The 26,034-nt window shown below is 44.4% G+C and overlaps 4 protein-coding genes across 5 annotated transcripts; 1 reads left to right on the plus strand and 3 right to left on the minus strand.

The window, feature by feature from the left end:
* Positions 1-2,813: 2,813 nt before the first annotated feature.
* LOC112883425 (vacuole membrane protein KMS1-like) lies at positions 2,814-7,655 on the minus strand. Of its 2 annotated transcripts, none has more exons than XM_025948720.1 (8): positions 7,309-7,655; positions 6,134-6,345; positions 5,674-5,752; positions 5,287-5,574; positions 4,670-4,800; positions 4,204-4,320; positions 3,890-4,075; positions 2,814-3,358 (listed from the first exon to the last, which is right to left on the minus strand). In XM_025948720.1, the coding sequence occupies exons 1-8, from the start codon at positions 7,394-7,396 to the stop codon at positions 3,176-3,178; spliced, it is 1,284 nt and encodes a 427-aa protein (XP_025804505.1). In that variant the 5' UTR covers positions 7,397-7,655; the 3' UTR covers positions 2,814-3,175. The 2 variants fall into 2 exon arrangements, with proteins under 2 accessions (XP_025804505.1, XP_025804504.1); XM_025948719.1 differs by having other exon boundaries at positions 4,670-4,812; positions 7,309-7,653.
* Positions 7,656-10,536: 2,881 nt separating this feature from the next.
* On the minus strand, positions 10,537-13,390 carry LOC112882497 (fatty-acid-binding protein 1). The gene is made up of 4 exons (XM_025947573.1): positions 12,903-13,390; positions 12,564-12,813; positions 11,671-11,762; positions 10,537-10,858 (listed from the first exon to the last, which is right to left on the minus strand). Exons 1-4 carry the CDS (start codon positions 13,252-13,254, stop codon positions 10,719-10,721), a joined length of 834 nt encoding a protein of 277 aa, XP_025803358.1. The 5' UTR covers positions 13,255-13,390; the 3' UTR covers positions 10,537-10,718.
* A 446-nt stretch (positions 13,391-13,836) lies between these two features.
* On the plus strand, positions 13,837-16,256 carry LOC112881282 (GDSL esterase/lipase At5g03610-like). The gene is made up of 7 exons (XM_025945959.1): positions 13,837-13,885; positions 14,004-14,101; positions 14,430-14,541; positions 14,919-15,080; positions 15,268-15,539; positions 15,665-15,931; positions 16,062-16,256. Exons 1-7 carry the CDS (start codon positions 13,837-13,839, stop codon positions 16,254-16,256), a joined length of 1,155 nt encoding a protein of 384 aa, XP_025801744.1.
* A 494-nt stretch (positions 16,257-16,750) lies between these two features.
* On the minus strand, positions 16,751-20,413 carry LOC112883129 (organic cation/carnitine transporter 7-like). Its single transcript, XM_025948362.1, has 5 exons — positions 20,038-20,413; positions 19,570-19,807; positions 18,381-18,876; positions 17,675-17,877; positions 16,751-17,309 (listed from the first exon to the last, which is right to left on the minus strand). The coding sequence occupies exons 1-5, from the start codon at positions 20,313-20,315 to the stop codon at positions 17,100-17,102; spliced, it is 1,425 nt and encodes a 474-aa protein (XP_025804147.1). The 5' UTR covers positions 20,316-20,413; the 3' UTR covers positions 16,751-17,099.
* Positions 20,414-26,034: the final 5,621 nt, after the last annotated feature.

The raw sequence follows: 26,034 nt of genomic DNA on the forward strand, positions 1-26,034 counted from the left end.
AATTTTCCAATATTCTACTAGCCTGATCCATGGATATAATATTGTTTATGTGTTTACCAATAGGTACAAAATACTTGGTGGTAGGCCCAATTATTTAGCGCAAGTGCAAGCCTGGGAACCTTTGTTTGACCACTACAATTATAGCTACCATGCATGAGCACACATCTGAACCGTATTGTATAATGCTGGTGCTAATGCACGGCCATTCCATACACATAACGATTGTTTAAGCCCTAGCACTTCTTTATGTGCCAGGATTATCCTCATCATTAATTAAACAATTGTTCTCCCTGCAGCCAACCTGTTTTTTTTTATATTAGCGCCAGCCACATCGATTACTTTACAAGTACGTGTTAATGGCTATCGTATAGGCGTATTATGGTAGTTGCCATGGTTTGAGAGGGACTGGATTGGACTCTTCAGAGTAGTTAACAGGAGTAGCGTGGCAGGAAAGAGGAAAGAGTGATCTAGAATGGCTTGTCATTAGTGCCTAACAACGTCTTAAATTTTAATAGAATCAGTGTACTTCCAGAGAGCAGTTGTTAACTTGTATAGTATATTAATTATTTGTCCACGATGACTCTGTATTATTGTAAAGATTAAAATATACCTGGCATGTTACCCCCCGAATACCAACATTGCAAAAGAGGCACAAATAATACTATACAGCTGTGTAAAGCTCATTGATATCATCTCATATTCTCATGTACCATTGTACCCTACGTGTACAGTGTATTCGTTTTCTTCGAAAAGAAAAAAAAGAAATATACCAGTATTATATCTTGGCGTGAATCCCTAGTAACCTACTGCAAAAATATGGTTTGGTACGGGTACTGTATTTGCAGATCTGATGGGTAGTTTCATAGAGCACGAATCATATTCTCCTAGCTTGCAGTCATGCAGGCAGGCAGGCAGCCTTTGGACTCTTCCCTTCCCTCCACTTCAGCTGATGGTAGGTTCGCTACGCTAGGATCATACTACGCTACGCCTCAGTAGCGGCATGGGTACTGTAGCAACAATGGAGGGTAAAAGGGACAATCCCCTAGACCAGTAGGCAGTGTGTAGGAAATAGTGTGGGCCCAGAACAGGCGTGGGACCTTGCATTACTGCATTTATCATTTATCATATCAGTTGGTGCAGTAAAATCTGTTTCTCAGGTGATACTGCCTGTATACAGTAGTATACCTTGTACAGTAGCAATTGTAAATGGCGTTCATACACAGGTCTAGTCTATTGAGCTTTAAATGTAGTACAGGTTTCAGTTGTATGCACTCCGGCAACATTTATTTCCTTTTTTTCATAAAATGAGCGATTTTGTTTTGAAAAGAATAAAAAATCAGAGACTAAAAGTGCACTTTAATATTTTGCATCAGACCTACCCCTTAAGTAATGCAAATCACAGCCTAACCTCTTAGGCAGTCCCGACCCAAGACAGGCAGTCCCGATCCAAGACACTAAGCAGTTTGTATAAGCAGTTTCTATACTCGCCATGTTATACAAACACTATAACTTCCATAGTTTCTTTAAAATAAATTGTTATCCAATTATATCTCTTCTATCTCTTTTCTCCCCCTATCATCTTTTTTTTTGTTTTTCGCGTAGACATGGTTTCTTGTATAAGATATGATTTCTTCATATTTTCCTTCTCTCCTCGTTACCTCTCCTGCCACCTCAGCTTTTTCTTACACGGCAACATATTTAATGCTATGGAAACCAGCTGAGTTGGAAGATTGGGAGTACCCTTATCGTAGTCCCGGTGCAGCGACTAGGATAGTTTTCATAGCATTTAATATGATACCATATATGATATTTTGCTGATTTGGTAATGCAATTAAAGAGGAGAGAGAGGAAAAGATCAAGAAACTAGATCTCATGCAAGAAATGGTTTCTTGCCAAAAAAATCAAAGTCTAAGAAACTACACTATACGGATATCGCAGATACAAGATACAAAATTAAAGAGTAGGAAGGAAGGGAATTGGTAGAGAGAGAAGAACGGTTATTGGAGGAATTTATTTTATAACCACAATTACAAGTTATGCATTGGAAACTATAGTCTCTTAATTAAGTGGTGTCTACGTGATATGGCATGTTATAGACACTGCTGCCCAGTTTACTGACCACCTCAAGAAGGGCTAAGGCCTAGGCCTACAACCCTACACTGGTGGTTGGAGGTTCAGTTCATGTTGGGTGAATCAGAGAGCAGTTCCAGTACAACATAGGCAATTTTGTTTTTTATCCCTAGCTGTCTAGCCCAATGTACACCACAAATCACAAACAACAGCGACCTGTTCATTTCCGGGCAAAAACACTAGTACCACATGAATGACCTAATGCCCTATGGGAGAGGAGCGAGGACTGAGTGCACTTGCTCAATCAGCAAGTAACAGCTTTCAATCAACCAGAAATAGTCGAAGCAGGCTCCAAATCAGGGTCCATCTAGAAGTCTAGAACTCTTGCCCATCCTTTGCCTCACCGGTTCTTCTGATCACATGTTAACATGGCCCAACCCCAACATACTTTTCAGAGAACTAAAGGAAACCCGTCCAGTGAAGTTGCGTCAGGAGCTGGACTCTCTGGTGCATGCAAGCAATGCCAACAGCCAACTGCAACATCACAAAAGAGAGAGAGAGAGAGAGAGACAGAGACAGAGACAGAGAGGAGTTGATAAGAGATTCAACTTCCCCAGTAACCAGCTGTTATGTTGTGTTGGCATTGACAGGAACAGAAATAGTCTCGTCACGATCAACGTAGAAAATACAGATATTTACAAGAGATCATTGCCAATGCAGAGAGAAAATCAGCATAATTCATATAATTGATATTTTTTCCTTCCTTTTTCACTTAATATCTTGGTTGCTATGTACAAAGCCCACAATTGTAGCTGGGTAGCATTACATTATCAGCACTGGTAAATTTTTCTCTTTTCGGGTTCTTGAATGAAATACTGCAATTAGTAGTGCTCCGCATAGTGCAGGAGACTGTTGGTGTGGTGGTTATGTACAATGTATCAATGCCTCTTCCCTGAAGAATAGTAGCACCAGACTGTTGGTGACAATACTTTGAATTTCCCAAATCAGTTAACACATTCTTCATGCAAGTTTCCTCACTAAACTTCATACAAGTATACACACAAATGAAGAAATCAGATTGAATACCCAGGCTGAATCATTTCGATTAGCCAGAAGAAGGTTCAGAGGCAGAAAGTTCGATCTCTAACAACTTTTTACTGATCTCCAGAGCCTGTTGTGTTCTGAGATAACCCTGTGCAGTAGAAGTAACTATCTGGATAATGAAGTTTATGGCCATGAGCCACATGACAGTGTTCCAGATCAATGTGAACGACAGATTCCACTTTCCCTAAACATGGATCAAACAATATGAACATTTATAAACAATTAGATAAGAAGAACCAAGATGGCAATATGCTAGTAAAATAGGTAGAGTAAATCAGTGGAGCTTCAGTGTTAAATGCCTTATCATTATCAGTAATTCATTATATATCTTTTTAGTACTGCTACACGTACAACCATTTCACTCTCAAGACCCAACTGTTAAAATCACCTAGATGGGAAGCTCATCAATGCATGGTGGTTGCCTTGTATGAAAAATGGTTCTACATAAAGCATTTCCTTTTTTTTTCCTTTTAACCATTATGAGCACCAGAATTGGTCCCCAGATCAAGAACTTTGTTTTGTAACCACTTATAGAACAACTTTCCATAGTGTAAGATTTACCATGGTCTGTATTTGCATGGCCAATGATAATTTTTAATATGACTACCGCCACAACGACTATAGCCAGATCACTTTAAAGATTGGAACAAGTAAAGCTCGAGGCTGCAGTAAATGTTGGATATCCGTAACTACCAGAGTGGAGTGAAATTCATACCTTCACAGCAATAGAAGCTGATGCAGCAACATGAGCTGATAAGAACTTATCCTTGGCTGTCTTCAGCTTGGCAACTAAAGAGGGAAGGACGGATGCCACTCCAGGGACAAAGCCAAATGCCCATATAACCCATTTCTCCACCAAATCAAGAAGTTGGTTGTTGCAGAGAGTAATCACTGATGTTATCTACAAAAGTAATTTGTTAAATAGAGTTAGTTGGCTTAACAAAGATGAGACGAAATCTGTACAATACTATGATTACAAAACACAAAAGAATGCTATATATAATAATTGTACTAACAAATTTGACGAACCTGGATAGAAACTTTAATAATAGCCTTTCCAATCAAGGTTGCTAGAAAAAACTTCCAGAAAGGTACGCCAAATTGTCCACACAGCATACCAGCAAAATCAAACAGAGGGTTTGGCACCTGACAGAAGAAAGAGTTATGGAGATTTCCCACATGTCATAGTCTCACAAAAAAGGAATAGTGTTTCAATACAGTAGATAACTGCTGCAAGATCATGCACAATAAATTTTAGAGGTTTCTCCACGTGTTATATTTAACGATAAGTCATGCCATGGATATATTTTAAAATGTACTATTTCTATAGCAATTGTAATCTAGTGTGAACATGAGTTCCTCAACAATTTTACATGGCCTTTTCCTAACAGCCTAAACTGGCAAGGTGCTGCAAGGCAAGTCAGCATCAGGGGAAAAAGCAGCCTACTGAAATATGACCTGAACAAACTTGAAATGTGAAAGAGAAGATACTAACCGAAGCAAGTATCAAGATTATACTGAAGCTAAAATGAGACAAGATCCATTGCTTGGCCCGATGTAAAGTCAAGGATGGGAAGCCTTCTGTAACGGGAGCATTGAAATCCTGTAACTCGTCTATTGTGCAGCCTGACATGGTAGCTGTGGTTCATTTATATGAAAGGAATGAGCAACATAAAATAAGTTTAACAAAATCTGCTGACTGCATCATTCAATTTGATGGTTTCCAAAGAATGGCATAATCTTATAATCACACTGAGACTAAATATAACTATGTATCATGGATGGTTGTGGTCAACTTACAAGCCTGATAACCCTACTAACAAGAGAGTTTCAAAACTCTTTAGATAGATACAGGCTCATTATTCCTTTAATACTCATAAGCCCCATGAGCAGACTGGTTTCAACTTCTTGGTGGTAGGTGTCTTAGACTTTCCTATAAGTTAATAAGATGGTTAACCCTTTTTCATCTATATTCATAGGAAGACCGAAGAAATCATAGTTTATTTCTACAAAACTAAAGACAAGAAAAGGGAAAGGCATCTAATGGAAAATAATTCAAACTATGTTATGGAAAGTAGCAAAGTGGTAAGTGCAAAGCAGTATGGACGGAACCTGCTCTTGAGAGAAAATATGGAGGAAGCTCTCCAAGTGCAGTTCCAATGCCCCAAAGAACAGCTTCGAGATAAACTTTCTGCAGTATTTTGCTGAATGGAATTGTTTCCTGATATATAGGGGGTCCAAACTCAAGACAGTCTTTGTCCAACCATGATGGCATCCTTTTAAGGAGAATCGTGTCATAAGGAGCACTTTTTAAATCAACCCTGCCACACTGAACTGCTTTGATAGTAAATAGGGCAACATGGGGAGCTAAATACAATACGAAAGTGTGCAAACCAGACCCTGCAAAATAATTACATGTAAGCTGAAATCCTTGTTTTATTTAAGTTTACTAATTAACTCCCCACACAATTTCACCAATCTGAAACTATTTTCAGTTACCGAATCCAATGGATGAAGCGACCCCTAGTATGATCCACCACAGTCCAAATCTGACATACCAAAGTAGCTCCTGTACATGCTGCATCAATGACAAGATATCATGTTAATCCAAGCTGCAAAAGAGACCATGTATACTACTGCAATGGGAGATATTGGAAGCAAACTACCATTAATGTGAACAAGCTATATCAATGGAGATGAAATTCTCTTGAATAGTATGCAAGCACATTTGCTAAATCGCAGATAGTCTCAGGAGAGCCCTAAATATATATAAAAACCTAAAGAGTAGACAATAGAATTTGGTTTATCATTCAGTTTCAAATATTTATATCACAACGATATGGCATAACTTTCTGTTAGTTACGCTCACACCATACCGCAATTCATTGGCTAATATTTTAGCACCTCTGTTCTAAATAATGTGAAAAACAGATGTTCTAATAACTTTGGAAGAAGATACCTTTTCATGCGGGCCATCAGTGAACAATAGCAGACCCCAGGTAGCAACAATCGAAAGAACTACAATTTTCAACCAAGAACCTTTCTTCAGAACAGATGACCATGTTCTTCCCGAACTCTGAGCAATGGCTAACAAAAAGAATGCTGATGTCTTAAATGGTTGCGACGTCATTGTTAGTCTCTTGAGGTCCGCACTATGTTTTCTCCGGAGCTCTGAAAATATAAAGTGCATTGGTTAGATCATGGTCTAAACTGCAGTTTTATATCATCATTATTCGTTTGACAGTGTTTGGGAAATCTTTGGTTTCATCTCATCCTATAGTGAGGTAGTATGGATATTCAAATATACACACTCCTAATTTGTTACCTTATTATACCACAGTTTCACTTATCGGAATTATCCAAGTTCTGCTACACAAGGAAACTAAATAAAAAAATTGGCAGCTACTTTCCATAACATAGTTTTCGAAAGGGAGGCTTTGGGGGCAGTGAAATTTCTATTCTGTCCAAAAAGAACTCCACGATGGAAAAGTTGAATACGCATTGAAATCATAATCCAAAAGGACTAGGCAACAAAAAATAAAAACAAATTAGCATATCATAATCCTAGATGCCAATCGTGTTAAGAAAAATCAGTCGGAAGATAAAACGAAGAAAAACTAATCCTCTCGGAAGCCACCTGCCCCCAAGACGAACTAAAATCGAACAAAAACCTCAATTTTAGCATTCAAAAGCGCTCTAAACGATGCAATGCTTGAATCACAAATCGAGATTATAAAACCAAAACCAAGCATGGAATTTCGCTAGACATAAAAACGGTTCTAATGCTTGTTTCAATCGCAAGCAGGAAAAATCCAACAAAAGCTTTTGTTCTAAAATAGAAGGGGATTAGCGACTACGTGTCGCCAATTCGCCACTTCTTAGTAAGTTAAAAAATAAAAAAACGCGAAAGGTTCCAACTTCCTTGGAAAACCTCAACGACACGCATTCGTGACTCCATGGTAGCTTGAGCAGCAACAGCGATTTCCATTAAATTCCACCCCACAGATGTCGAAATATGAGCAAACCGGGATGATATATAGAAGAAAAAAAATCAACAACTAAACCAACCCTCTGCAAGAACAATGGGCCGACCAAACAACGCGATCCCTTCCAAGGCGCGATCGACTCACTCACCGGACAAGCCCCTATCCTCGCCAGCGACGATGGCGGGCCCCATCCCGCGGCGCGCGGCTCCGGGTTCCTCTATCTCCCTCTCCTGCATAGATCTGAGCAGCGGCACTGTGGTTGTGTGAGCCCGCCGCGGCCCGCAGCCGGTATATGAACCGCGGAAAAAAAGGGCGCGAGCGAGTTTGCTTCTTCCCGTTTGGATGCAGGAACGCCTCTTCTCCCGGCGATGACGGAGAGCACGAGCTCGGCGAGTCGCGGGGCGCAAAGGAATCGCACCTTTCGCCTGAAAAGATGAGTTTTTTCGCGAGCTGCGAGGGGAAAACCGGAAAAGCTTGCGAGAACAGCTTTCGGTTATTTATACGTGCCCGGGGTTTCACGATTTACCCCGTCAGGCCTCGCAGGCGTTTGCTTGAAGGGGACGATCGTAACCGATGAGGGGGAAAACTGACGTGGTTGCTTGAGAGTTCTAACAACCGAGTAGTAATCTGGCCCTTAATTTCTGGGGTAGAGTTATGAGCTACTACTACTTCTAACTTCATTACTTCAAAAAAAAAAGCAAACTGGAAATCCATAACGGTTTGCCGATACCTGATTTAATATGTTTCACTTCCAAGAAAAAGGTGTCATCGCTAATCACCTGCTGATGCAGATGATTGGATCAGCACGACTTTGAAACAACAACCAAATAATTTGGACTCTATAATCTTGTTTGGATCTTAGGATTAAAGTTTAATACTAGCTCATCTAAACAGAGGGCTAATGGATCTCTAAACTTTAGTAAACTTGAAAAGATGTCTAAACTTACTGGGAGAGAACAACTATTGAATTGTAATGGGAACTAGCTCTTTGAGAATCAAAATATCCCCAACTTTATCCCCTCACTCTGACACAAGCATCCCCTCCTAAGCAAAAGAGTCATTTTTCACTTATGCAGGTAAACTGCAGCGATGAATCCATGGACGAGGTAAAATTGAGATGCTAAATTTTAGTTGTAGAAAATTTTAAACAGAGCTAAAATGCTCTAAATGATCTAAACATGATCTAATTTATAATTTAACAATTAACTAAGTGATTTGAGCTCTTTGATCGATCTCTTGATTGTATAGGAGTTGTATGAGATCGGTATTACTACACTCTCACTTCGGTTTTTTCACATGTCGATGGCAACTTGCACAAAGGAAAATCTTTTATTGGCTGCTGGATGAAATATTTATCATCCTATATTTCAAACTAGCATGGCATGATTGGAACTGGTAGATGATTGCTATACTAGTTACTCCCCCTTCTTGATCTTTATGACGAGGCATTGCATAAAGGACGGCCTTCTCTTTCTCTGTTGAAGGCGACTTGCTTACTGTATGAGCTCTACTTCTTGAGGGGGACAAAGCTAACTCATGAGGAAGAGTTTTTCTTGAGGGGTGGGCGTTTTCTTGAGGGGGGACAAAGGAAACTTGACGAGGGGGAAAAAAAACCCTACATGGTTGCAGGTTGCTTGAGCTAAATACTAAAGCTACGGTCCTTAATTCAGGGATGGATCGGAGTTAGGAGCAACTTCTTCTTCTTCTTCTTCTTTTTCTTCAAAAAACTAGAAACTAAAACATAATATTGTTGTACCAGATATTTGAACTTTGATCTTTATGTAGCATGTACTATATATATAGGGATGCAAGCAGACTCGTCTGCCAAAAAATAACTAATCTTTTCCCCGATTCATATTATTTTAACTGTCTCAGAGATCACTTTCAAGTTTCAACCTCTATAATATCTTTGTTGAAGCCGACCGGTTCTATACACGAGGTCGACCGCCGCAATCGACCTCGTCCATGCACCTTGTTTTTTCCCCTCCACGCGCACCCACAAGGCATGCCTCACACATCCTGTACGTATTTATCTTGACGTGGCCTATTCTGCTGCCTTCCGATCGAGACGCGGCGGTGTTGCCGCCGGCCGGCGACCTCGGCGAGGAGCGGCAGCCAGCGACGCCGGGATTGCGCGGTCCGATCCTCCGGCTGGGGAAAGAAAGCAAGCGGCGCGGAGATTTCGTGCACGCCAGGAACGGCCGAAAACCTCGCTGCGAAGTGAGAACCGACGAGGACGGCGCGAGCCGCGTGACGATGGCGTCCGGCCCCGGCCGCCTCCTGGGCGCAAAGGAATCGATCCCGTTGTGGGGAGGGAGGTAGGCTTTGCGAATCCGTGTCGCCGGATGCGTATCCGCATGGTGCGCGTCCGCCGCAAGGAACCCGGGTTGTCTGCTAGAGGAAGTCATCTTCAGCGAAGCATCGTTGGTAGAGGTCGGACTTGGGCCGGGCCGGCAAGCACGTGAGGCACGTCGTGCCGTGCCGCAATGGCACGGCAATCTTTATACGTCCAAGCACGGTTCACGGCGGGCACGGCAATCTTCATACTAGGTTCAAGCACGGTTCACGGCACGCTGGCACGTCTCCGTACCGTGTTAGCTTAAGCACAGCCCTTAATATATCTGCGGTTATCATTCCATGGATATTCGTATATTTAAATACTCGTCGCTTGTCGCTATACATAGAAAATAAAATAAAAAATTATCTTTTTTTCGAATGACTCAACTGTTGTTAACTAGAAAGTAGTATAAATTAATTGATATTAGAACAACTGGCTACCCACAGATTAACAGGCTATTTTCGTGCCGTGCTCGCCCAAACACGGCCCAAAATGCGGACCGTGCCATATGATCCATCATGTTAAGATCCTAGGCACGGTACGGCTCTCGTATTCGTGTTGTGCCGGCATGACCTAAAATTTTTCGTGCTGTGCCGTGCTCAGATCATGCTAAAAGACCGTGCCGTAGCCCGCCCAAGCCCGCCCAAAAATAGCACGGCCCGAGTCTCAGCTCAAATCGTTGGTCTTGGTCAGCTTCGGCAGTGCTCATCAGATGACAGCTACTGGCAGATGAAGGTTTTCCACGGATTTTGTTGCTATGCCAGCCAGCAGAGTATGCTAGAGAGCAAGCACAGCATGACTGCATGGGCGCCTCATGTTCAGAGATCAGACCAGACTTCACATTGGAGTCAGAGCAAAGCATTCTTGCACGAGCTCAGCATAGAGATAGCGAAGTAAACAACTACCAGTAATCTGAACAACAGAATTCAACCCTACACTGTTTTAGACTTGGTGTTGCTAGAATAATACACTACACCTAACAGTAATCTAAACAACCGAAATTTAACCCGGCATGGATGCCCAGACTTATCTGATGTATTTGGGTCGTGCAGCAGTATCTCATTCTGCCTCCTTTGTGCAAGGAACTTGAGTCCAGATATATAAGCAAGTAGAAAATAACATTGGGGCCAGATATACATGGTTGTAGAATGAGTTCTGCTGGAACAAAAATATGAGTTCCCTGAAAAATTCCCAGGACTATTTAACCTCAAACATCCCTTCTAACTTTGAAGAATGCTAGCTATATTTTCCTGGACGTTATCCTTTGCACTTTTGTCAAAGGGGTCATCTCCAATGTAAAGATCTAAGATAGACCTGCATAAGAGTTTGCTCTGGATGCTCCCCACTTCCTCGCCTTCAACTGTACACATAGAAAAAACAAGGTTAATGCTAGAAATTCATAAACAGTTGAAATAGATAGGCATAGTCAAATATATCACTGCACAGAAATGCCATTACACAAGGGATATATCTTCTAACAACAATGAACAAGAATGACCTTCGGAGCTGTAAGAGACAAGGTTTGATGTTAGTATTTGCCATTTTCTGAAGCAATATGCAAAGCTATGGGTGCAGTAGGTGACTGGTGATGCCATGATGGCAGCGGTGCTGAGAGAGGAGGACGGCCAGGGCGGGAGGAAGGGTGGTGCAGGAAGCTGCCGTGGGAGAGAGCGGTGGAGGCTGGATGGTAGCTGTGACTGGGGCAGAGGCCCAGTGGGGCATCGGTGGAAGCAGGAGCTCTCATTTGTGTGAGAAAGAGTGGAGGATGAAGGAGGTGGAGCAATATGGTAGCTGGTTCAACAGCTTCTCATTAGATTGGGCAGTTAAACATTTAGATGCTTTGAAACATAATATCAATCAGAAGTTCCCTCTACAGAAGCCTTTGAACATTTAGAAAAATAAGGACTGATCTCCTAAATTGTGGAAAGGGGTATGAACTGTCTACAATATCTCCCTGCAGTGAGTGCTTGTCTATTTGATTCAGCATATGCGCAACTCTGTCACTTTGTGAAAAAAGTATAAGAATGTTGCCAGATACTCGGTTAAGGGAAACATGTATATGTATATTCATTGCAACATAAAGGCATCTTCCTTGACAACCGAAATAAATACTCCACCTGAGTACTGAAATCAACAAAAGAGAAGGGGAAATTAAGAATAAAATGAACTTACTGCTAATTTTAAGCACATGGTTTGATTCCCTGGAAAGCTCAATCACAGACCCCTTAGGTAGTTTGTATTCATCCTTGAAAAGCGCAACAAAACTGCAGAAGATCAAAGTATGAATACTATGTATATAGGTTATGAAATTTGAATATTTGATAATAACAAAGTAACATAATGGCACCATTTTCCTAAAGAGCTCATTAGTTTTTCAGTAGAATAAGGAATTCATGTCACTGTAACACTTCATAAATTTGAAAACTCAAGTTTAGTATCTAACGAGCTTCTTAAGTCTGAACACCAGAGCTTATGGTAAAGTACCAACATCCTCGCAATCCTTAAAAGTAACATTGGCATGGACCTTTTTTCTTTAATATTTCCCCTCACCTTTTATATTCAGCATTCAGTGCTCCATCATTGATAGCAGAAATGTCTCATACAGCAGAAGAATCACAATTAACCAACAAACTAATTTTTCCGAACTCATTAACAAGCTTACAAGACATAAATAAAAGGTTCCTCCCTAGTACTGGATGAATGCAATGGGAACTTTTTTGAGAAAAAAATGGAATGTGGAATTTGGAGGAATACACTTCCTACAAGATTTCCTGTTCTCCAAACAACCAAACAACTCATTCAAGGTTTGCTAAGATGGATATGGTGGAGTCTTATGATCAAGAATTCAAGATGAACTTGAATGCATTATGTGTGGACCATTTCTTCAGTTACTAAGCCAAAAACAAACTTGACAATCGTGACACTAAACAATGCCATTCAAAGTAAAATAAGAGTGTGTGGGTTAAAGAAAGCATTGTAGAAAGCTCATCAACACACAGGTCTTGAAGAAATTTATGCATTTGTCCCCCAAAGACGCAACCGAAAGGGACCTAGATTACAGTTACCTCTGAAGCAACTCTTTGGTGTCCTGTCCACCAAACTTCTGAAGCCTGCTTCCGACACTCTTCTCGAACGCGCTGCGAACCGAGCGAATGCTCAACCTCCCGTATACAATCTGCAGTCTGACCGTCATCTGAATGTCCTGCCCTAGCACGTCGTTGATCAGCTCAGCACTTCCCTTCAGTTCAGAGGCCGAGAACTTCCGGTACTTCTCCTTCAGCTGCTGCTCCAAATCGTTGCCATCCGCGTACACGCCTACGCAAAGCGACATTTCAAAGTCCCCTCTCTATTATAGCTCTTTTCTTCCGACGGAGAGATCAATGGCGTCAGTTTCAGCGGATTACCGAACGCGTAGACGTCGATGGACTTGAGCCCGAGGACGCTGGTCTTCCGGAGGCCGACGCCGAGGAGGCGGCGCCCGGCGGCGTCCTCGGTGGGGAATGCCGCGCCGGTGCGGGGCTCCACGGAGCCGGGGGCCGCCCCGTCGGCCAGGGAGAGGGAGGCCCAGAGAGGGGCGGAAGGGGAGGGGAGCGGGACCGGCCGCCCCGCGGATTTGGCCGTGAGGGTCAGGCTGGCCGCTGCTGCTGCCGCCGCCGCCGCCGCGGCAGCGAGCGTGGCGGCGATGGTGACGCCGTTGGGCACCGGCTTCGGCGGGAGGCGGGGGACGGCGGCGGTGGGGAAGCGGAGGGAGACCATGGCTGCGACGGCGATAGGCGAGGCGGAGGGTGGTGGACCGGGGTAGTGAAGTGAGGTGCGCCCGCGCGGGGGGCGGAGGACTCGATGTGGGCGAGCGGCGCGGGTGGCGCGTGGCAGCGGCGAGGTGACCCCGTTTCTGTTTTTCCTGTTACGTTTGTCTTGGCATCTCCGGTGCCCGTCTGGAATAATTATGTAAACAGATTTGAAAAATGAAAAATAAATTAAAACATTTTTAGCAAAGAAAAATAAATTAAATAAAACGAGCTAAACATTGCATGGGCCTGCTAGGCTTCTCCATCCCTTCGTGGTGGGCCGAACTGGGCTGATCACCGGAGCAGGCTGCCGAAGATATAGGAGGGGGGCCTCCCCACGGCCGGTAGCGTTTGTTGGGATCGAGCTGCTGTTGCGTAGCAACAAACCAACAAGGCACTAGGCACCGTTAGGCTGTGCCCCGCACTGTTTAGAAGATATCTATCCATTTCGTTTCTCTCTATAAATAGGTTGTGTGCTGGGTGCCACCTCCATTCACACCCACCTTGCTTGCAATTGTGATCGTCGATTTGTTGCCAGGGAGCAGCAACCATGGAGTCCCTCTTCGCCGCCGCCTGCTTCGCCTTCCTCCTCCTGAATGGTGCTCCCTTCCTTCCTCTTCGCTCGATCATATCGTTTCGCTTGTGCTCATCATTATTGATCTCTTGCTGGAGTTTTACGTAACTTTGCGTGCGTTGTTTCGCATTTCGCGCGCGCAGCCGCTGGTGTGGAGTCCCGGCGGTGCCACTGCGACGACGACGACAGCAGCGGCCGCGGCGGCGGGGTCGAAAGCTCCGACCAGTCGTACGCGGGGCTGGTACGAGCCCTGCGGCGTCTCCGACGCGCGCCACGGCAACAAGCCGACCGGCCGCTGCTCCGACGGCATTGTCCAATCCGATTTCGTCGGTACGTAAGCTAGCTCTCAGATCAGTGTAGCTCGATCGCTGCTATAGGTGGTTTCGTACGACACTTGGAAACAAATTCTCATCTCGCTTTGCCGTGCGCTTTGCAGCCAAGATTCTGGGGCAGAAGGAGGCCCCTCCGGTGGAAAGGGTGAGGCGGCATGACGGCGTGGACCTGTCGTCCGGCATGAACTTCGCCAACTCCGTGCCGGCGTGCTCCTGGGGTGGAACTTGGACACGCAGATCGACGTGTTCAGGAGGCTGCTCCGGCACAAGATCATCGACAAATACGACCTCAGCCAGTCCGTCGCGCTCGTCGCCATCTCCGCCGGCGTGGACTACTCGGACGTCCCCAGCGATCCGGCCGACCTGCACCGGGTGAGCTGAGTTCACACACAGCTAGCCCTGATCTATCGATCAACCTCTTGTTGTGATTCTTGTTAGAATTAAGTTTATTAGTGATCAATTAGTTTGAACCCTTCATAAAGAGACATCTCTTAGTAGATAGACATAATCTTTCACGAAAGATTCTGAACCTTTTGCGATGCGAAGGCTTCTGAAACCTCAAAGGACATATCCTCTTCGCTCGATCATATCATTTCGCTTGTGCTTCGATCGGTACTATCATTTCGCCTGTGCTTCGATCGCTCGATCGTATCTCTTGTGCTCGTCATTTCTCTGATCTCTTGCTGGAATTTTTACGTGTGTTTTTATGGCATTTCGCGCGCGCAGCCGCTGGTGTGGAGTCCCGGCGGTGCCGCTGCGACGGCGACGGCGACGACTACGACTCCGACAAGCCGTCGTACGACAAGCTGTTCGTGTTCGGCGACTCCTTCGCCGACGCCGGAAACCTCCCCAAGGGGGATCTGAAATGGGAGACGCGAGGCTGGTACGGTACGAGCCCTCCGGCATGTCGGACGCCGACCACGACAACAACCGACCGGCCGCTGCTCCGACGGCTTGGTTCAGTCTGATTTCCTCGGTACGTGAGCTCTCAGATAGATCAATGTAGCTCCTTTTGTCATCTCATCAGTAGTAGGTCAACTATATGTAAATTTATTGGGCGTCCGTACGTTTGCAGCCAAGATTATCCTGGGGCAGAAGGAGGCCCCTCCGCCGGAGAGGCTGAGGCGGCACGACGGCGTGGACCTGTCCTCCGGCGTGAACTTCGCCAACTCCGGCTCCGGCGTGTTCCCGGGGTGGAACTTGGATAAGCAAATCAAGAAGTTCAAGAGGCTGCTCCGGAAAAGGATCATCGGCAAGGACCTCAGCCAGTCGGTCGCACTCGTCTCCATTGCGTCCTGCGCCGACTACGCCGACGTCCCCAGCGACCTGCCCGACATGGACCCCCTGGTGAGCCGAGCGCACACAGCCATGGTCTCTCGACCAGCCTTGCACGCATGTGATGTACGTGCGTGCGCTGATAACTGATGAAGCTTATGTGCTCTTGCTGCTGCTCGATCATGGCGTTCGCCCAGTACATCTCGAACGTGACGGACGGGATCGTCGACGGCGTGAGGAAGCTTCAGGACCTGGGCGTCGGAATAGTGCTGGTGAACCTGCTGCCCCCGCTAGGGTGCGCGCCCTTGAACACCAGGGCGGACAACTACGCCAGGTGCGAGAAGGACAAGATCACGGGCGTCCACAACAAGCATCTCACGCAGAAGCTGCGTGATCTGATGACGACTCGGTCCTCCTGCTCGACCTCAACGCCGTCTTCAAAAGCATCGTCACTCCCAAGACCGGTAAAAAAAAGCTTGGCTTGTGAAAATTACATCTCCTACGACGTGAAATGAACCAAGGTTCTTCCAAAATCGCACACTGATAATGTGATCTTCTGAACTTGATCATCGCAGAGAAACTGTTCTACCATAGGCGTGTCCGTGCTGCGAGAGCATCGACGAGAACGGATTCTGTGGGCAGGTCGACGGCGAAGGCAACCTGCAGTACACGCTGTGCGACAGACCGTACACGTACTTCTACTGGGACACCACCAACCCAACGCAGGCCGGATGGAAGGCCGTCATGGAGCAGCTCGAAGGCCCCATCAGAGAGTATCTGGGCATTTAGCTGTTTGGCAGTTTGGTAGAGTCTTGCCAGGAATGGAAGTGTTTGTTAGGTTAGGTTTGGAGATTGGGCGTGTTCTTGGTGTAGGCATTGGTGTCCGGAAATTCCATGCATATCTAGCTATACAAATTGGGTAGGGATATTTAGTTTAGATTGGGTCATTGGCGTCACTGCTAGATTATTGGCATGTTAGGTTGGTATTTTGTGATCTTGAGCATCTCGTTCATCGGTCTTAATAAAGAAAGGCATGCCTAAAAGAAATAAATGTGCTGGTTCACTTCTGCAATGATCTCCTTATGAAAAAAAATCATTTTTCTAAACTGAGATAATTCCAACCAGATCAATTCTAACTCAGAGAACTCACAAAAACAGGCTATCCTCTCAGTCTCATGTGTATCTAGTGGTTGTGCAGGATCACAGCCAACTTAATGGAACACCAGGGGAAGCTCTTGATGGCTTGATCTCAAAAGGGAAGAGTGCACTTGCAGCACGTTTCAGATCCACAGAAAACATCAATTTTGACGATTACAAAATAGACTTAGTGTAAGCTGTACACGAATTATATACAGCTACAACAATATGTTCAGATATAAGTAGCCTACATATGAAAGTACAACTTGAGAACACGTATTCACATATTCCAATACGAATTTGGGACTTGAGGCAGGTGATATAAAGGAGCAAATAAAAGGAAGAACTTTGATTTGCCTATTTCTATCCACAGTTATCTATACGGGCAGCAGCTCCGTTGTCAAAGCTGGGGCTATACAGGCCTGACAAAGTTGATGGTATAAGAAATGTAACAACGATGCCAATGAGATGATATATACATCTGATTCTGGAATATCAATGAATTTCACGGCCCTTGGTCTCAAGAGGAAACAGAGTACACGCCACTCCTGCAAGAAAGAGTGCCAGATCCATCACAAGCACGGCTTCTTTCTGGCGGTGGTTCTCTAGCAATGCAGTTATCGTGAGAGGAGCAACGATGCTTCCAATTCGGCCAATGAAATTAGCAAACCCAACCCCGGTGTTGCGACAAGATGTAGGGTAGATCTGCACAAAGTTTGACACTAAATGAGATGTTTATCGGAAAAAATAGGATGAGACGTTACCTATTGTATCCAATGGTTACATTATCTGTTTCACAATATATGCATCTTCTGATAATACTGATTTAAATCGTTTGATGCTCATCTAACACAATTTTTTGCTTAGATCTGCTTCATTATTCATGTAACTACTCTTAGGCATCAATACGGATCATCATGGGCCTAACTAGATATATTAAAATCAGTACTACATTTTTGTAGTTATGAACATATAAGGTAACATATACATCATGTAATCTGGGGAACATATCAAAGGGAGACCAATACGAAAATATGAATATGCAGAAGTTAGTGGTGTTTGGCAATGACCTCAGGGGAATAAACATGTAGAACAGCAAAGTCCCCCATAACACAAGTGCGTGCACAGAAGAGAAGGATGATTGATAAACCTTCTCTCAACTGTATAGAAAGCGGTGCAATAAAGGCACAACACAACAGAATCATGCCTCCCAGTGTCACTCTCCGACCGATCCTGTCAATCAGTAGCGCTGCCAAAAGAAGACCAGGAAACTCTGCCATAAATAAAGCAAAGGCTTCAGCTATTAAAATACTTAATTAATCATTCTTAGAGAGTAGCATTTGAATACTTTTTAACAGAAAAACAATTTTAAATACAATCAATAATTGTATAACCTTTTTATTTTCTTTGGCAAATTGCCAGCATTATTCATATTAAGATAGAAAAAACAGGAAATGTTGTCTCTAGAATCATGTTCAGCAGTTACTAAATATGCTGCAGTTTACTTGTTTGCTTTATCTACTATTTGATTAAAGGATATGAATTTTTTGATATATATAATAACACGCTCCCAGAACAGTAAATCTAAATTCCAAATGAGAGCAACAATCGTTTGCCAAGAGAATAAGCAAGGAATAATATGTACAACATGCAAATCAGAAGTTTCTTCTAGGATAGAATAGTGATCATATCTTAACTCAAACTAGCAGCAGCAACTGAAAATCGGAAGGAAACATTCATCATTCTGATTAAATTTTGTTAAGAACACAATATTACCTGCAAAACTGGTCACCAACACATTTATGTAAACAGTGGAATCGTTAGGTTGACTCCTACCACTGCTTAGTTCAGAGATTAGATATACCAGTCCATAATAGGCAAAATAACTTGCAAAATGGACAAGCCAAAGAAGAAGAGTTGACCCAATTAGATCACGTGACCAAAAAGCTCGAAATGCATTTTTGTAACTGGATTTGGTGCTTGTGTCCTCATCATGTCCGAGATTGTCTTCTGTCATAAGTAGAGGTGTCGTAACAGACGAATCATAGTTGTCCTCGATCCTTTTTGGTCCAGAGGTTATAGTGCCAGGAGGGAGAGCACTGTTATTCATTCTTGCCATTCTCTCCAGGACAAGCATAGCTTCACTTATTTTACCTCTTGAGCAAAGGTATCTTGGTGATTCAGGTATCACACTAGAGAAAAAAAGCAGGATGAAACATGGCATGGAGGAAAATGCAAGTAACCATCGCCATCCAAGTATTGGCATGATAGCCTGCATTCAGTATATATTATGCATGTGAGTAACGCCGACACCAATAAGAACAGAAGCTGTTGCTGTGATATAACTGACCGAGGGGATTGTTCCTCGAATGTCATTAACACTTTATTTCTATTTTCCAAAAAGATGATGTTCATCTTTTCAAAAGACTGCCTACTGTCATATGTTGGAGTTGCCGATGCTCTCCTTCAACTGTTTAGGCTGGCTAGAAATTCCAGCTCCTAGTAGTAAAAACAGTAGCTGCTCAATGATTTTCCTACAAATTTTCCTACATGCTTTAGTAGGTTTTGTCCAGGTATCTGCCAAATATTTACCTGCTCAATGAGACAGGTTTTGGAACATTAAATGGCAATCAAAGGGCTGATTTAGTGATGCTTAAAATGTTGCTAACTCAGATTTTATTGAGATTTTGATTACTCCTGCTTTTGGTATAGTATATGAAGAACTGCTTCAAAACATTAACTGATAAAGTTGAACCTTCTGAACAGTATATGAAGAATTGCTCCAAAATATGCATATTCTGTATGTAGCTAAGGCATGCCATACATTCTGATGCACATCACATAAAAATCAAACTTTGACATCTATGGCTAGGAGGATCCAAATGAATGAAAAAATAGAAATAACAAGTTGGGCAAAAACATATAATTTGACAATAACTGAAGTCGAGTATGGAAAGCAAAATACCCAAGCAAGTAGAGCCTCTAATATTGTTCCAAGGGTCCAGAAGCAAGTAAAAGCAGCTATCCAGGAACCTCTGTTTTCAGCCGGGACGAACTCCAGGAACCAAGTAGGGAGCACGTGGCTGCCACCCAGACCAAGGCCAACGACGAAGCGCAAAGCCAGCAAGGTGGCATAGTTAGGTGAGAACGCGCAGAGAAAACCAGGTACACCACTGACGATTGCAGTGAATAGAAAACCAGCCCTGCAAAAGAAAAGAGAACACAGACAAGTTCATTTTTTGTTCCAAGTGGTTGGACCAGCAATTGTTTGGTTATTTCTTCTGCCACATGCCCATGAATCACAAAACGAAACTGAAACTAATCGCATGAATTTAAATTCGTTTTCTTCCAATTTCTTGAATCAGTATTACTCCGAAAGAATTTTTGCTGAACTACTGAACTGAAAGTCTGAAAACTGAAGCTCTGAACATACCGTCTGCCGTATCTGTCGGAGACGAGGCCACCGACGCACGCCCCGAGGAGCATGCCGGCGAAGGCGACGCTGGTGATGAGGCCCTCTGCCCCGCCGGAGACACCCCACTCCTCCTTCACGGACGGCCCCACGAAGGACAGCAGCATGACCTCCATGGCCTCCGCGACCCAGCCGGTGCCCAGGAACCCGAGCAGGAGCGCCTGGAACCGGCCGAAGCCGAGCCGCGACAACGCCTCGTCTGTTGTGTAGGTCCCGGCGCCGCTCCCGTCTCCCGCCATGCCGCCCCGGGCAGGGGAGGCGCGCTGCCGGGGCAGGGAGGAGCTGCGCGAGAGTGAAGGGCGAGGGGGAACCCAAACCACGCCAAAATAATGCAGCCAACCGGCGTGGAGGGAGGCAATTCCGTGGCCCACTTGTTATGAGTTGACTCACACCGAGCTATCTCCCGTATATATATCTGGCCTTAGGCTATCTCCAGCGATATCCTCTAAATCTCATCCTCTATACTTTTCCTCCACATCAACTTCATTCTCTATATCAAACTTAACTCCAACAACATCCTCTATTTCCATCTTCTGTACCCCACAATCTCAATTTTTTTTCTTTTTTCCAACCGCCTGCCCCCCTCCTCCTCCTCCTCCGCCCGCCCCTCTGCCTCCGCCCGCCCCCCCTCCTCCTCCTCCGCCCGCCCCCCCTCCTCCTCCTCCTCCTCCGCCCGCCCCCCTCCTCCGCCGCCCGCGCCCCTCCTCCGAGCCCGCCGCCCGCCCTCCTCCGCCCCCTCCTCCGCCGCTCCTCCGCGCCCGCCCCTCCTCCTCCTCTTCCTCCGCCCGCCCCCCTCCTCCTCCCGCGTGCCGGACCCCTCCTCCCCGCGCCGTCCCGCCGCCCCTCCTCCCGCGCCGTCCCGCCGCCGCCCCGAGCCGCCCCTCCGCCGCCCCGAGCCCCGCAGCGCCGCCATCCCGCGCCGCCCCGAGCCGCCCCGCAGCGCCGCCGCCCCCGCGCCCCGCAGCGCCGCCGTCCCGCGCCGCCCCGCCCCGAGCAGCCCCGCCCCGCAGCCCGCGCGCGTGGAGATGCGATTTGGGCGAGCGCGATGGAGGACGCCCGTACTGGCTTCGTCTGTGCGGGACGCAGGCGATGGACTCCATTTTACAGCACGCGTTGGAGAATAGCGCTGGAGTGATACGGTGCTACAGTATCCTCCGTTAATAGAGAACCGGATCCTTTACCAGACGCCGCTGGAGTCAGCCTAATGACTTGTAACTTCAGTTCATTTCTAACATGCCGTGTGTGTTTTTTATGAATTATTAAAGCCATACCTTTCTTAAAAAATACGTAAATATATTTTGAATAGATGGAGTGCTAAAATTTTAAATAATAAAAATATATTTAGCTTGACACAATACCAGCATGGATGCCACTAGGCCCACTACGGCACTACTTATCTCAATAGTGACTGTTGCGCTGACATCATACTTATAGAAGTTTACCAGAAAAAGTTACTTATATAAGTTAGTGTATCCGTATACATGAGAGACTACAAATATTAGAGAAGACAAAATATGGGAGCATCCAATGTGCCAAAATCGAAGGTAAAGATTAGCTTAGCAGTGGCAGCACGGAATGTTGCCTATCACCTGTAACTGGCGGTACTCCTACAAGTACATATTACAGCAACCGGGACTACGAACCTTCAAAATTAGTTCCAGATCTAACGCCGGTCGAGACTAGTGAAGGAGATTGATATCCCCTTCTTTAGTTTATTAGTGTTCCTCCATTTATCAATTTTAAAAGCATAGTTCGTTTTAGGATTTCTAAAATACAGTAAAATTTATGTATTTAAATATAGTGTATATCTAGACGTATAGCAAAATTTATGTATTTAAAAGAGTTAAAAATGATATATAATTTGTGAATAATTTGCTACAGGGGATAGCATGCGATGGTCTTTATTCTTTTTTCGATGGATGTGGATAACGTTTGGAGTTGGTAATTTCGAAATAATGAAGCATCTGAGTGTGGATAACCTTTGAAGTTGGTAATTTCGAATAATGAAGCACTCAAGTAATAGGTATAGATTGTTGCCCGTCATCTTATAGTGTGGTAACGGGTCTTAACAACGCATATCAATCTAGTTACATGTGACATGCTGTAACAACACTCTGCGTCCGCAAAATGTTATAGGTGGCTGGTTTTGTTTGGATGTAACACCCTGTTCTTTAAAACCACACTGCATAATTTTTTAAGGAATAGACCCGCATGCCTCTAACACCTTGCTTACACTTTCGTCCTCACTTCGTGTAAAAGAATTAATTCGAAAATGCCATAACTAGAGTTGCTCAACTAGTTAAGTGGCATTAAATATATGCACACAATACTTATCGGCCACTACCGAGCTACGTTCAAATTAGACTGGGTGTCATATTGAACCAGGGACTGTGGACCCGGCCTTGAGGCCATATGGGTGATGGGCCTCAATAGCGTTCGCCACCTGTATCGCTACAGGTGATACGTGTCGTGAGCCTGTCACCTATCTTGTGTCGCGGCACCTAAGTCGCGTTTTCACATAGTGGCAGACTGGCAGTGAGCTAGCTAGTTCCTCATAAACAAGCAGTGCTCAAAACCGCCACCAGCCAAATTTAGCATATTACTACTAGGCTATCCATTAGTGCCAAAATTGCCAACACTAGTTCTAGCGCCGAGGTGCCATTTTTAGACAGAAATGAATGCATATGAACTTTGAGATAGCAGAGCACTTTATTACCCATTTACAGCTGCATAGCACCAGGTTTCCAAACAAGCTTCATGAACACTTGCTAAATATATCTGGTGCCCACTGATTATCTATTCAGCTATATATATAGTCAGGAACTCCCCGTCTGAACTCCACACACTGAAACACAACAAACCTAGAAGCCCAAAGCGTGCATAGCCCACCATGCCTTGCACTCTCTCCACTCAATGGGGGGCTCACCCTGCTAAGGAGACGGCTGCAACCAAGGGCTGGTCCTCCCTGCCTGACGACCTCGTCGTCCAAGTAGGCGATTGCCTCTTGGCAGACAACGACATCTACAGCTACATGGACTTCCGCGCCGTCTGCACGAGCTGGCGCAGCCCCACCAAGGACATCGCCAAAGCCGGCCGCTTCGAACCTAGCAAGTGGGCGTTGCTCGACCGGCATGATGATGTCCTCACGTTCGTGAACGTCGAGACTGGTCGGTTCCTCGTCAAGAACATTCCCCTCCTCCGCAAGTACTTGTTCATCGGCGCAACAGGAGGCGGCATGATCATCCTTAAGAAGTCAAAATCCCCCAACCAGGTTCGCGTGCTCAACCCGTTCACGGGATTAATTGTGCGTTTCAAGGCGTCGTTGCCCATCATTGGATGGGTTAGGGAGGCTACCGTGGTGACATCGCCGATGATGCTCTTCATCTCCGGTGAAGCTGGTAAGATCATGTGGGCCGATCAGGATAGCGAGAAATTCCAAGAGTTTGGGGTCGATTACCGCAATGCACCTCTGTCCATGACGCCCTTCGATGACAAAGTGTATCTCAGTGACAAGGAAGGATCCATCTTTTCATCCACTGTCGCTGCAGTCACCGCCGGGGAACATAGCCACCGCTCTGCGCAAACAATCTCGATGGCCAGCACCATTCGTCGTCCCGCAGGTGACCCCGCATGGGATTGTTATCTTGTGAAGTCTGGGGGGGAGTTGCTCCTTGTGACAAGGCCATGGTATGGAGTACATGGAAAACCGGTAGTCCATAGGGTGGACGCAGAGAGGAATAAGCTTGAGCTGGTAACCAGCATTGGCAACCGAGCTCTCTTCCTCAGTGATGTCAGGTGCCTCTCTGTTGAAGCCAGCAAGTTCCAGGCCATCCAAGGTGGCTGCATCTACTTTGTAGATCCAGTCCCAACAGCAGGCAATCGCGAGGCTTCACTCATGACCACTTTTCACGTCGCTGACCAAGTGCAGGACGACATCATATTTGATGTGGCTACCATGGCAGGTGGCTCTAAGCAGCCATTCACTATTGCCCAAGTCTTCGCAAATTATTCCAGGTCCATTTACTATTCTGAACCAGGATTTAACTGATATATTGACAGTGATGAAGAAGTCTCATGTGATGACTCCAAATCTGAGAGTGAAATGCAAGATGCGCATGTAATATCTACTCTCTAGGAGCAGGAATATCCAAGTCTGCCATACTATACTATACTATTTTTATATTTCATGCTGCTAAGGTACTAGGTTTCTCTAGCTACTAGCTAGCTCTATTTTAATTCTTAGTCGGGCATTTTTTCAATGTTGCAGCAATTGTAATCTTCTTAGCTAGGGAGACGTAGCCATGGTTCAATATATGTACTTAAATTAGTTCTAGTAGTCACAACTTTCAAATGCCATGATGAGTTTAAATTATGGTGCATTATTGGCGTATCTTCACTTGGAATGATGTCATTACGTTTTAATTGGTAGAACTGCAAAAACATACAGTGGTAGCGGTATCTTGCAAAATTAAGTTGTGATATTCCATGACTTTAAACCCAGGAAATGGTTATCAGCTATGGTACATACACAGCTGTCAGCATGTTATTATTAATTTTAAAAGAATAGAGCTTCTCATGTAGAAAGAATCTATGAGTGTTTAATTTTGGAAGAAACCGCCGCCATAGCTCGGATGGCAAATGGTATGGATGTAGAGCTATTGGACGTAGAAAGAATCGATGAGTGCTTAATTTTAGAAGAAACCGCCGCCATAGCTCGGATGGCAAATGGTATGGATGTAGAGCTATTGGACGTAGAAAGAATCGATGAGTGCTTAATTTTGGAAGAAACCGCCGCCATAGCTCGGATGGCAAATGGTATGGATGTAGAGCTATTGGACGTAGAAAGAATTGATGAGTTCTGAATTTGGAAGAAACCGCCGTAGCTTGGTTGGCAAAGCGGTCTGGCTACAGAGCTTTTGGATGTAGAAAGAATCGATTAGTGATTAATTTAGAAGAAACCGTCAATTGGTGCAGCTATAGAGATTTTAGACGTAGAAAGAATTAACGAGTGCTTAATTTAGAAGAAAAATATCGTAGCTCGGTTGGCAAGCAACGCGGCTTTGCACTCTGCCCACCAGAATTCGATCCCCTAGGATCAGCACTAGTGCTCTCCACCTGGTGCCTCCTTGCGAATTGCGATCCTCTGTCTTTAAAAGAGTGTGTTGTTGTACCCTTGGTATTCCCGAAACAAAAAATCATTTTACATGTGTGTATGTTCTTTGTTCAAAATCTTGGTATATGATGAATGGAAGCCAACAGAAATGCTAGCTCGCCTTCTTGTTAAGTCTACCTTCTAAATACTTGATTGGTCTATTAATCAAATGGACTGGACCAACAATCGAACAACATTGTATCACAAGCTAGCAATCTGGTAACTAGTTCTAGTGAACATCATAATTTACAATACACAGGTTTGGGTGGTTTTCTATTTTAAAAAGTTGTTAAAAAAAATCTGGTCCGACCTTAAAAAAATTGAAAACTAGTTCATTTTAAATCAGAAAAATATGAAATTGGTACCGAAAGTTTTGTAAAAATAACTATATGTTGGTGCTCTATTTGGAGTTATTTGTATCTTATTTATTTAAAAATAATACACACAAAAACAAGCTAAAAAACACTAGGAACAAAGAACAAATTTGGTCCATATAACGGACAAGTAGAGCTACAATGCATTTTTTATAAAAGTGATGGTGTTACTAGTTTCATAATTTTTTTATTTAAAGTGAATTGTTTATATTTTTAGATTAAAATGGTTTTTTTATTTTTCACACAATGGGAAACAATCTAGGGGGCCAAATTTGCTCGGTTTCAATACTTGAATGGCCTCCATTATCTAGTTTTGTAGCAGAGGGTTGAAAATCAGACTTCTATGATAGTTGGAGCTTGTATAGTGGGCTTTTCCCTTCTATTTAGGATAATGTATTTGCATAGCTATTGCTAGTTAAGGTTTTCTATTAC

Source organism: Panicum hallii, chromosome 2 (genome assembly GCF_002211085.1).
Source record: "Panicum hallii strain FIL2 chromosome 2, PHallii_v3.1, whole genome shotgun sequence".
NCBI classification, from domain to species: domain Eukaryota; kingdom Viridiplantae; phylum Streptophyta; class Magnoliopsida; order Poales; family Poaceae; genus Panicum; species Panicum hallii.